Consider the following 12,987-nt stretch of genomic DNA (forward strand, 5'->3'; position numbering starts at 1 on the left):
AATTTAAAAAAAACAAATGCTTTGTTTCAAAAGTGCTTGAACAGTTTATTCTAAGAGCCTTGAAGATACAACCTCAAACTTTGTTTCCCTCATTAATTTTTTTGTGTGGAATTCTGCCTCCGTTTCGGACTCAGTGCCACCCATTCCCAGGACCCGGCACTGAAAACTCAAAACTATAGGAGAATTTCGCTTTCAGCCCATCCTATTTTACAAATGAGTACACATGACCATACCACTGTGTAGTTTATACAAAGTTCTGCGTTGGGCAATGTAGGGCTATGGGCGTTAGTGAGGTACCATCCTTGTTCTCAGGGAGTTAATGTTGTGGGAGAGAGATAGATACAAAGGCAACTAATTATATTGCAAGGCAGAAAGAAAAACTGCTGTAGTGAAAGTGTAAACATGATGCTGTGGTTGCAGAGTGGAAGGAGGAATTAATTTGAACGAGGAGGATCCGGAACAAGGAAGGAAAGAAACTAGTATTGAGGGCTTAAAAGGTACACTACCGAATGTAAAATAATTGGCTGGTGGGAAGCAGCTGCATAGCAGAGGGAGATCAGCTCCGTGCTTTGTGACCACCTAGAAAGGTGGGACAGGGAGGGTGGGAGGGAGGCTCAAGAGGGAGGTATGGTATGCGGACATATGTATACATATGGGTGATTCGCTTTGTTGTGCAACAGAAACTAACACGGTATTGCGAAGCAATTATACTCCAATAAAGATCTATTAAAAAATAAAGGTGCCAAAGGCTGGGCTGGTGCTTTCAGGCTCTGGGAGCAGGTGATGTTTAAAGTGAGCTGGGGGCTGAAGGGGGAGGGCTGTAGGGGTGTTTGGCCACTGGTACCATGTTGGGAAGGTGTGGGTTCAAGAAGCGAAGAGACCGTGAGAAGACGCCTTTCCACTGACCCTGAGGGACGGAGCCTGGGCCAAGGAGGAGCTTCAGCTTGAAATGGTTTGGTGGGAAATGGGGTTTATAAGGGGAAGCGGCTTTCTCTTATAGGAAGGAGGTGGTGGGAGAATTCTAGGCAAAGATTAAGAATGTTAGTAAGAACAGGTCCGGGGTGACAGGAGGACGAACAAAAGGGAAGGGAAATTAAGAGGAAAGACAGGGCCTGCATTTGTGTTGGTGCGGATGAATTTCGGGGGAGGAAGAGCGCAGGGATTTGGGGGTGGACTGGAAGTTGTGACAAGGACACGTATGGAAGTGTCTGTTCAGTGGGGGAGAATGATTCAGTCCCAAGGTTCCAAGAAAAGCAAAAGCTAGTGGATGTATCTGCTTGCATTGTCCTCTTGGGTGCTGAGTGCTCCGCTATGCTAGAAGCTGTTGGCTGGTCCCTACCGGAGAAGAGAGCAAGTGTCCGTCGGTCAGTCAGCTTTCTCTCCAGACTGAAGCTTACACTTTTTTAAAAAAATTTTATTTATTTATTTATTTAGTCATTTATTTTTGGCTGTGTTGGGTCTTCATTGCTGTGTGCGGGCTTTCTCTAGTTGCCTCGAGAGGGGGCTACTCTTTGTTGTGGCACACAGGCTTCTCATTGTGGTGGCTTCTCTTGTTGTGGAGCACGGGCTCTAGGCGTGTGGGCTTCAGTAGTTGTGGCACGTGAGTTCAGTAGTTGTGGCGCACGGGTTTAGTTGCTCCGCGGCATGTGGGATCTTCCCGGACCAGGGCTTGAACCCGTGTCCCCTGCATTGGCAGGCTGATTCTTAACCACTGTGCCACGAGTGAAGTCCTGAACCTTCCACTTTTTGAGAGCACAGACTGTCTTCATCAGTGCACCGTTCCCCACAGAGCCTAGGATGGCACTGGGCACGTGGCAGATTTTCACAAACTCATAATTGATTCATGGCAGGCAAGAAGGAAAATTTCAGTATCAGCAAGAGGCTAGTTGTGGACTTTTCAGAGCAGTGGAAATTTAACCTGAAAATTAACCACACAGTTACAAAGAAGGTGAAAGCCATCGAAGATTTTATGATCAAGAATGATTTCTAATGCCACGATTTTACCGAAAGAAAACTGTGTCAGTTAATTAACTTCCACAGTAATTTGTTAGCTGTTCATTATACTCTCCTGTTTTGACTAATGAAAACATTTAGAGCTGCATCTTTATGAAAACTAAGTAGTCCAGGCAGTTTGACTGTCTTAGAATAATTAGAGAATTTTGCATCGTCATCCAGTGGGATGCCTACCTCTCCCTGTGCAGCTTCACAGAATACTTTTTCTGTTTCCTCTTCCTTCCCTCTTTAGTGTCTGTTATTTAAGCCCAACTCCTCAACATATCACCATAAAACATTTTACAGACATTTATAGGACTGATGTGGCTGAACTAAACTATTATTAATTTACTAATTAGGATGGTAAGAAGACAAATTTTGTCCCTATGTGAGATGATTTAGGGAAATTTATCATATTAGGGCTTAAAGTTGTTTTTCTAATTTACATGAAGGGCTAAACCAGGAAAGGCAAATGTGTGGTAAATATGCTTCCCTCAGCCCTTCTGTCCCCATGATACACGTCTGTAATTTATAATGCCACTCTTTTCCTCTGAGCCTACGTATAACTTCACGATTCTTCTCAACACAGCACTATAGACAGCAAGAGGTTGGGATTGGCATGAAAGATGAACTAGACAGGTAACAGCTCCTATAAGACTGTAAACCCCTCACGGGTAGGCACCAGGTCCTTCGTAAATGGATTTTGGAATGAATGATGGACAGAGAAATTGATGAATTAATGGCTGCATGAATGATATTTCATTTTTTTTTTCCAAAACTGGTCCAGGAAAGCCTTGGGATACTTGCATCTCTGTGTTGTAGGGAGTGTGCTTTGTACCACCACGTGCCTGTGAACACTAGCTCATTGAATGAAATTGTAGGAAAAAGAACTTAGAGAATATCTAGTGACAACATTTCAGTTTTACAGAGATGAAAATAAAGTGCAGAGATGGCCTCCATCTAAAGGGCAGGCTCCGGAGGCAGAGCCACTCTGTCGTTTTCCACGCCTTACTGGCTGCATGGCCTTTGGCCTTTACGTTGCTTCTTCATCTGTAAAGTGGGAAGAGTGATCTTGTCTGCCTTGCAGGGTTATTGTGAAGCTTTAACAAGATAAGGAATTACAAAGTTCTTAGTGTAGTGCCCGGCATATGGTAAATACTAAAACAAAATATTAACTTTCTCCTTTTTCCTTCCTTTTCATTAATATTAGCTGAACCAGTGATGGTACTGTAAGTAGTTTTATCATAAGGTTTATCATATTATGTTATGCTGTGTTCCCCCCCCCACCACGTACTTTCAATGAATTGGAAGCCTATGCTAAACCATCCCCATTTTATATACATAGAAACTAAGACAAAGAGAATATAGGAATGGATTCTTATTAAATAAGAATGAAACATTTTTTTATATGGAAAATGTAATATTCCTAAATTCATTGCTCTTTTCTTTGGCTAATCATCTTGTTTCATAATACATAACAGGCTTCATAAAAAATGTATTTATAAAAGTTGTCATTAAATAATGCAGGGCTGAAATTTAATTAAAAATGAGTGCGCTGAATTGCCCTTTGAAAAAGCCTCAATGTTTACATTGTATATTCCAACCTTCAGGTCATTCATTAGCTGGGGAGGTGAAGGGCTTTATGTTGCTTGCCAGGAAGCACACAAAGGCAGCAGGGAGGGATGAAACAAACAAGGCCACTTTGCTGGGAAGGTGGCCTTCAGAGGCAAGCGCTTCACTGGGGGGGAAACCTTGCAGCTGTGTTACCTCACGCCTCCACACAAGAAAATGGACTTTAAAACCACAACATGTGAATAGAAGCAAGGTTAGCCAAAGAGATTTTGAGAAATTGCTTTTCTAATGCATTTAAAATGAGTATTAGATGTTGCATTCTGTGTCAGTTGCTATAAACACAGGGGAAGCTTTTACACTTTTTAAAATCAAGCCAGGTTAAACAGAGTATAAGGAGGGGACGTTTTAAAACAATTCAACAGTGGGTTTTGAAAATAAACTGTGGAATTAAGGAAGTGTGGGGGTTGGGAGCTTTCATTCCCTACCTCTGGGCTTGAACTTTTTGCCTCCTAATTGAGTACCTTGAAATGTACTTTGATTCTGGAATTCGATTGCTAAGTTGTTTCTTTTCAAAGGCACCTGTTGAAGGAAAAGAAAAAGAAAAAGAAATAGAAAAATACTTAGAGAGTTGACGGCTGTTAAAACGGCTGTTAAAAAGAGGTAAAGCCATTATGAGTTGCCAGAATGCTACCCTTGAGTTGAACGAAGGATCCCAGCCCGGGCCAGAGAACCCAGAGAGAATTTCACAAGGTGAAACTGCAGAGGAACATGTCTGCATAGCCCTGCTTGAAAACCAACTCAGCCTGGGCGACTTTGTCCAAATACAAAGAGCCTTTGAGGTAAGCGTTAATCTTATTTCCTGGAGACTTTGAGTTGCTCATGAAGGAGAGCAGGATGAAACAGAAAGAGATTTTTCTCTTAAAAGTTTTTTTTTTTTTAAATATACTTAATGGTTAAAACAGGGAACTGAAAAGAATTGGTCAGACCTGGATTTAACACCAGAGTAACTTTACCCCTCAGTTCTTCAGGACAAATAATATTATTTAGTATGAAATTGCTGCTGTTGAATATCATTACCATCCAGGAAGGAAAATGAATTCTTGGACAAATTTTTTTCTTAGAGATCAACATATTTTTGGAAAACAGAAAGTTACGACGGTGACAGGGGGAAGCCAGATCTCTAGGGTGGCTCCCAATAATAACTGTCCTTGCGGGTAACATGGAAGTATCCCTCTGGAAATGCAAATAGCCACTTCCCGGTGTGCAAACATTCTCCCCTGCGTCACCCCAGCGACGCAGCTCCTTTTCAAAGCAGATTGTGGCACTTCATTGTCCCAGATCCCATGGGAGGGACCAGTCTGCCACTCTTTTTGCAAATATTGGAGCAATGCCAATGAAAACAATTTAAAAAATTTTAATTCTACATATAAAATAAACCATAGGAATTTTAACTATAAATGAATAAGTTCCTTCTCTCTATCTTAATTTTGAATCCTGCAGCTATGCCCAATGAACAGCATATATCAAAATGATTCTTAGCTTCTCATGCTGATAGGAAGAAGTGCTCTTCCGTGCTGTGGAATTTAGGTAGACGTGAGCCTCCATCCTTCCTGCTGCATTACAGTTGCTAAAATATGATCTCAGGGCTTCAGAATGTCCTCTGGGGTGCTTGAGAATGTCATTAATTTGAAACAGACATACAATGTTTGGGAATACCACCTTGAACTTAATAAAGCATGATGAAATCTCACAGTTTGGCCTGTAGTTGGCACAAATTTTAATCTTTACCTATCCAAAAAAAAAAGAGTTGCTAACCACTGAAATACTCTACTATACCCTGTTTTGTATAACAAGTTAAATTTTACCTGTGTTGAGAATGTCCCAATAGTATCAATCATTTCTTTTTAATAGAATCTATCATATTTAGTAGCAAAGACATGCTCTGCCCTACACTTTTCTCATTTTAATCTTCAGGTATTTGCAGTTCATCCAAACCCATTTGTCTGAAGGGTTTTAGTGATGCTCATGTCCAATGCCCCAGATGAATCTGGCATGGTTTGATAGACATAGCAAACATTTTGACAGCTTGAGGACATTCAGAAAAACGTAACAACAGACTATGACAGCTTTGACTTTGGAATGAACAGAAATGTGGCAGTTTTTTTCTGGTGTTAAGAACACAAAGTTGAACGCTAGGGTCTATTAGGAGGGTCAACTGTATAAAGTCAATGTGTTAGAAAGTGAAACTGCTATAAAAGGTTAGGGGTGGGTGTTCTTTTCAAATTACCAATTAGTCTGGAGTGAACCCAGTGAAATAGGAAAATTGGATCTCAAGATATATATATTTTTAACTTTAAATGTTTCAAAGGCTGGATCACTTATTTTGAAATTAACCAGTTGGAACAGCAGGTACCACTGATGGACCAAAAGGGAGAAAGAAATTGCTATTCAGGGCTTGCATGAACCTAGACAATCTAATTACAATCTTTTTTAAAAATGTAATTTAAAAAAAAAATTGACCTTTGCAGGCATACTTCAAGAAAAAATGAAGTCCATCGATTTTTACCAGATTCAACAGACAGAATGGAACGATCCAATGGCAAATGTACAACCGGGAATAAAAGGTAGGCAGGCCCTTGAGACAACACCGTTTCCACACACAGCATGGACACCTAGAGAAGAATCATATACTAGATGATTTCTGTGGACTCTCTTCCATCTGCCATGAGCGTTGGGCCCACAGGCCACAGGTGTAGACTGTTGTGAAAAGAAAAATTGCCCTCAGGGGCTGTCCTGCAACACAGAACCCCAAAGTCAGTGATTTGTAGTCCAGTCACTAAAGACATGCTCTTGGAATGCCACGATTCTGGCACTGGATCCTTTCATCTATTTTGTTTTTTTGTACCCAGATTGCTTATTTGGGGCTGAAGAGTTTTCAGACAGTAGGTAAAGTCCATGTCTTTAAATAGCAGTAGCAACGCTTTATTGAAAAATGGGAAGCTGAGTCTTCCTGCAGTCAATGTTTCACATATGTTTCCAAATGAGATATTACATACCATATAAATCTTAGTAGTAACATTTAGCAATGAAGTGAGTAATGCTTATGTTTATTGCATGATGGTATACGAGTCAGAATCACTTAGTGTATAAGAGTCAGGGGTCAGACTTCTTGGATTTGAGTCCCAGTTTTGCCACCGACAATGAGACTTTGTGCAAATTGCTTAATCTCTCTGAGCCTCAGTTTCCTTTGTTTCTAACGTGCAAATAATAGGGTTGTTGTGAGGATTAAATGGGTGTTATCCGGAAAGCACTCGAAAGAGTGCTTGACACAGAAAAAGTGCTCAATTAACATAGGTATTATATGTTCAGTGAGTAGAGGTTGAACAATATGGTCTTTAACATTCTCTTAATTTTAACTCATGCATTTCCTAAAAAAAAATTAAGCTTTGAATAACACTCACAACTATGCTTTTACATTCCTTTTAATTGGGGTAGGAAATGGAAGCAATGTGTTGCAAAGACACAAATTCACATAGAAGAGTACAAAAGCATCATCTTTCCATGTCTTCATATTCTATTAGCATGTGAAAGATTTTAGGTGATGTCTTGAACCCCTTCTTTAGAACAAAGAAGTTATCTGGATAGAAGTACTAGAAAAGTAACTTGTGGATTTCTTTTTCTTTCAAGTGATGGTGCCCAAAAAGTCATATATCAGCTCGCAGGGAATGAAACTTGTATTATTCATAGAATTGTAAAATGCTTGTTACTTAAACTTTCCTGTAGCACTTGTAATGCTTAGAGAAATGATGTGGTCTCTGGATATTCATATTGTTTTAATGTCAAACATATTTTACATTTTCTTAGATACTTCAGAAGTCAGTTACTGTGTGAGGAAGGATGGCTGTGATTTGCTAATTTTATAGGAATTCTGAGAAATAGAAATTATGGTCCAAGGGAAATGGAATTTTGGAAAAGCCGCATTGAGACTTGATGTATACTGACTTTCTTCCAAGACTGTGGCTATGTAGGTTTCTGAATATTTCTTTTCTTTATTTCTCCATTGTTGACCACTTCATGTCAGGACAGTCTGCTCTTTGATCTTGGAAGCCTTGTTGCCTATTTGGCCTGTATCTAGTTTGCCTATACTGCTGGACTCACTGGACTGGGTCCTGACCTGCCTCTGTCAGCAACTGTGTCTGTATCACCTCCTGGTACATTCTTTCTGGCCCAGAGCCATGGCCTGGCCCTACCCTGTCTACTTCATGCTGCCGTTTGCTGAAGTCCTACTAAATCTTTAGGTTAAATAGCTTGAAATGAAATCTCCTAAACCGCATGTAAAAGGTGAACTATTTCTGCTTAAAGTAGGAAGGGCCAAGACAGTTCAGTGTGAGAAAGGGAGAATAAAAATCCTAACAGGAAGTCCCCAGAGATGTTAGGGGAAGGTTCTCTGAACAAACTTGTCTTGGGGAGCTGAATGGAATCTAAACACAATACACTTGTGCTGACAATCTAAAAAGACCAGAGAAATTCAGAAGGCACTTTTGCAGGTCTGAAAATTGTGCTTAAGGTATAATAAATGATTAAATCCACAGAATGTGTGATATCTTCATGCTTGATTGTCTTTATAAAATTCCCAAGATTCCTGTCTACAGTAGAGCCTATGAACAACGCTTCCTTGTACCAACAGGACAAAGATGAGAGTTCGGATGCCCTGCTGGGTAGGCTGGACTCTAAGGGAATACAGACAGTAACTGTTACGAAAAATTTAATCACATACATTTACAATTAAATAAATCATATTAACCCCCCCCAAAAAACCCAAGACCTCCTGCCCCACCCCTTCCATCCTTACCTCTCCCAGGAATGAGAAGGAGAAATGAGGAACCCGCTTGGTGGTGACAGTGTTGGTCTGTATTTTTAAAGTGAGGTGGGGCTAATCTATTAAAAGGCTAGGAGATTGAAAAAAAATATACAGACAATCAGATTCCCACCTTTCCATTATTTATCCTTCTTTCCAAACTGTCAGGATTCTCCCAGTTCATTAGGGACCCGCCTTCTCATTGCTCACTGTATCTTCACTATTAAGTTACCCAAATGGACAGGTCTTTCTGGCTATGGCTCATGTTCCAGAGCTATTCTTACCTCTTGCTTCTTTCTTTTCTACCCCAGACATCACCATTCCAAACACATAAATAAAATCACCCAACTTTGTTTCATTCCCTTTCCTCAGAACTGTTAGATTTTGCTTGCCTCTGTCAAAATATGAGACAGCCCATGAAGATCATTTAAAAAATATATTTTTAAGGTAAGACTGATAGTTAAAAACTGTATATTATGGAATCCAATAAAGTTCCAAAATTAGAAAATCTTTATTTTTATAGGGTGTGCAAACTGTGTAAAATATATAATAGCACATTCATGATAAAGACTTATTTCTTGCTCATATAGAGAGCAGATATTTCTAATAGGCAGGCAGCTCCAAGTAGGGATTCTGGTCCCCAGGCTCCTTCCATCTTCCTCCTTCCACAATGGCCATATGTCAAGCTAGTCATGGGGAAAGAGCATGAAGGAGCACATGGGGAAAGGTTTTGTGGGCCAGGTTCCCGTCCCAATTGCAAGGCCATCTGGAAAGTGTAGGCAGGCGTGTGCCCAGAAAACAGTCTCACCCACAATCCTTAGAGTGAATGGTAGGAAAATTTCCATCTCTCCTAATAAACCAGCGTACTTATTTCATAGATTAAGGAAAGTCGTGTGCCTAATGGTGTTTTGTGTTTCGCCTTAGCTGCCAGGAAGTTCAAAGCTAAATTCAGTGTTCAACTGATACAACTATTCTTAACATAGATTTTTCTGGAACAATTATCTTCTGTTTTCATTATATGATCCTTGCTCTTTTATCTTTGCTTTAATGGTCCAACTGCCTATGTACCTTCTATTGTAACTGAACTAAAACTCTTTCTAGAAATCAGTGGAGGTAAAAATGATGAATAAAAATTTAATATCTTTGAAGTTCAATAAGATTTTATAAAACACTTCTGTAGGTATCGTGTTATTTGATCCTCTCACCAGCCTGAAATGTAGGCAGGGCAGATATTTTTATTTCCCATTTACACATAAGGAGAATAAAGCTCAAAGATATTTAATTGAGTTGTCCCATGGGGCAGAGCCAGGGCTCTGTGGTAGATTGCCAACTTCCCAGCCCATTGTATGGCATGGCTACCACTGGCCACCAGGCAATCTCCCTTTGAGATTTGCTCTAAGGAATAGGAATCCAATAGGATAAGAACTTTATTAACAAAACGAGCATGTCAAGTTAGTAGCACACAGGCACTGTGCCTTGGTAACTTGGAATTAATGTACAATCAGCAAATAATCAACACTTCCTACAATAAAATCAATGCAGAGAAGGGTGGAAGAATAAAAGGAAAAGATAGGAATAACTCATTGCTTTTTTATTATTATTTTTTCCTTTCTAAAGGCATTCAATGGAGGCTTGAGAGAAAGTAAACAGGTAAAGCTTAATCTATAACTTTATTCCATAGTGCAGAGTACATTCAGCAAGCTCAGTCAATCCATCACCTGCTGAACAAAGGCAGCAGGGCAGAGCATTTCTCGCCCCAACTCCCTTAGTGGAATCCAAAAAACCTATTTTGGATGGCAGTAGAAAATCAGTGAACCCTGCAGGCACCCCTCCTCAGCACTAAGGTAATAGCGTGAAGACAAATCCAACAGCCCTGCAGCTGGCACAACTGGAAACGACGGAGGAATTCTTTGGTGGTTTTGTCCGAGTTGCTAGAATTCATGGGTGAGGTTAACAAACGATGCCATCACCAAAGCACAAGCAAGTGAAGTTCTTTGTCAACACGTACGAAAAATCGGTCTTCCTGAACACTGCTGCCTTTGTGCTAAATTTTGTGACAAGTTCTAACGGCTTCATGCCTTTTCTAATTTTTCTGTGTGCTTTCATAACAGGTGCTTATAAAAATTAATCTTGGTCAGAGAGGGTGGTGAAGAGTGCTTTTGGGGGACAGATATTTTAACCTTAAGCTTTGGCCAGGACTGAAGCAGAGAAGGCAACCAAGAAACTGGTCATAAAGGAGAAAGAAAGAAAGCAAAGATGCCTATTGCTATTCATTTGTAGTATATCAACTTAGCCAGACCTTTAGACCTAGGGCACAGCCTACCTTTGTAATTTCCTGAAAATTAAAGAAGGAACATGAAGAAAGACAACTGGAGAACTATAATTTGTGACATTTTGATTTCACGTTTGTCCTGTGTTGACAAGTATAGCACACCCAATGATGAGACGAGACCCCACCAACTTTGTTCCTAGAAATAGGAATCCTCTGAATTGTCTCTTGTTGATTTCTGACCTTTGCCTGAAGCTCTGCCTCATGCTTGCTCAGACACGAATCCCTTGGGTCTTTTCTTCCCTCGTCACATCTTACCACCATGTTATGGATAAGCATTTTGTGAGGTATTGATTCTCTGGGCGCCAGCATTCTCTGCTGAGGACTTCCAGGGACACGGTTTTCCTCTACTCCATCGCCTCCCATGTTCTCCCTCCCTAATTCTCTCAACACCCCTGAGGCCAGGTTGTCACACTGGTCTTCCTCCAGATCTGTCCAATATGGTGGCCATGGGCCACATGTGGCTATTTAAGTTAAAATGAAATAAAGTTAGAATTTAATAAAATAAAAAATTCAGTTACTCACAAGCACCAGCCACATCTAAAGTATTCAGGAGACTCATGTAGCTTGTAGGCACCACATCAGATAGTGCAGATAACAGAAGATTTTCTTCATCACAGAAAGTCCTATTGGATAAGGCTGTGTCAGACCTTTCTCTTGGTATCCTTCTAACTTGTTCCCCTTCCTCACTTCTGGCCACATTTATATGGCCAAGGGGCTACTTTCAGCGCCTTAATCCCCCTGGAAATATACCAGACTGCTCATTCCTTAGAGCCTGGAGACCAAACTGATTATTGGCCCCAGAGATACCAGAAAATATTTTCCTTTACTTTAGTCTAAGACCTATCTCTCCACTTTCCTAGGGCTGTAAGGAATGGGAACATCTATTTCTTTCAAGGGAATCCTTACCTCCTCCTTCAAGGCCCCCTCCCGTCACCACTGGTATTCAGTCTGGATTTATGGTTCCAACAAGTCAGTCACAAAGTTATCTGACACTAGCACATTACCCAAATTGTTCATGCTGGTGGTATTTTAGTTACTTGAATGCTTTAACAGTATTCCTGTTTTAGGACCTATCAAATGCTGGTGCCTCATGTTGGAATATTCCCCTTCCCTCCCCCGAGTCTCCAGGCAACTCCTACTCATACTTCATGTTTAAATACCACCATCCCAGAAAGTCTTCTCTCACTACCCAGGCTGGGTTAGCACCTTATTCTGTTCCTGTTTTCTCTCTTCATAGCTCCTGTGTGTTCTTTTCTTTCTCTAATTGCAGATGCTCTGATTAAGTACAAGCAGAGCCATGTAGAAGGATCAGGCTGGCAGGGAGAAATCGGTGTGAGACCCCAGAGCGTGGCGACCCTGGGTGCAAATGAGATTATCTTGAGGAAAGAGCAGAGTGTCTAAGACAGGATCTTAGGGGAATCCTTCAAGGGGGTAGAGAAACAACTGGAGTCCATACCATAAATAAAGAAGCAGGGTTATTTCCTGGAAGTTGAGGAAGGAGAAACAAACAAACAGAAAAAAGGGGTGCAGTCATATACAATTTTTATGATTCCTATTTATTTAACAGTTCTTTTATTATTAAAAGAAAAAGAAGGAATACATTATTTTCATTGTACAAAATCAAAGTTACACATGAAAGTCTCCTCTTACCATGGCTTACCCTTAGCAACTACAGTACCCTGGGTAACTGCTCGTAACATTGCATACTTCTAGTGTATTTTTCATTCATTTCTACCCATGTATGCATGTACACATATTACATGTAGCTTTATTTTACATACAGTGTATTTTACATATAATATATATTCCATATTTTATTTTGTGCATTCAAGGAAGAGTGCCACATAAATAGCTACTAGTCATGTGAAAAGATACTCCAACTCACTAGGAACTGGATTTGAAACTTTAACCAAAAAAGAAGACATCCTTCTTCATTCATCAACTTGGCAAAAGTTAAAACGATCAATAATGTTTACTGTTGGCAAAGAATCAGGGAAATGAACACTATTACTAAGATTGTAAATTGTGAAGGCTTTTTTGGTAGGCAATTTTCTGGAATATATCAAATGTAAAATGTATCAAATGCATACTTTTTGAACCAGCAATTCCAATTCTACAAGCTATCCTAAATAAATTATGACAGGTACAGAAATAAAATTTGTATAAAAATATTCATTGTAATATTGTCAATAAAATAGAGTATTTAAAACACCCCAAATATTCATCAATAAAT

General features: G+C 40.0%; 1 protein-coding gene across 1 annotated transcript in view; it reads left to right on the plus strand.

The window, feature by feature from the left end:
• The first annotated feature begins 29 nt into the window (after positions 1–29).
• Positions 30–12,987, plus strand: part of WDR49 (WD repeat domain 49) — a 139,191-nt gene continuing 126,233 nt past the window's right edge. Inside the window, 1 exon segment of the mRNA XM_089909919.1 lies at positions 30–4,403. Within this exon segment, the coding sequence (XP_089766045.1) occupies positions 4,236–4,403 (168 nt within the window). The 5' untranslated portion in view covers positions 30–4,235.

The sequence above is a fragment of the Delphinapterus leucas genome, chromosome 4, assembly GCF_059928025.1.
Source record: "Delphinapterus leucas isolate spDelLeu-1000000601 "Yukka" chromosome 4, BTC_Dleu_Yukka2, whole genome shotgun sequence".
Taxonomy (NCBI): Eukaryota; Metazoa; Chordata; class Mammalia; order Artiodactyla; family Monodontidae; genus Delphinapterus; species Delphinapterus leucas.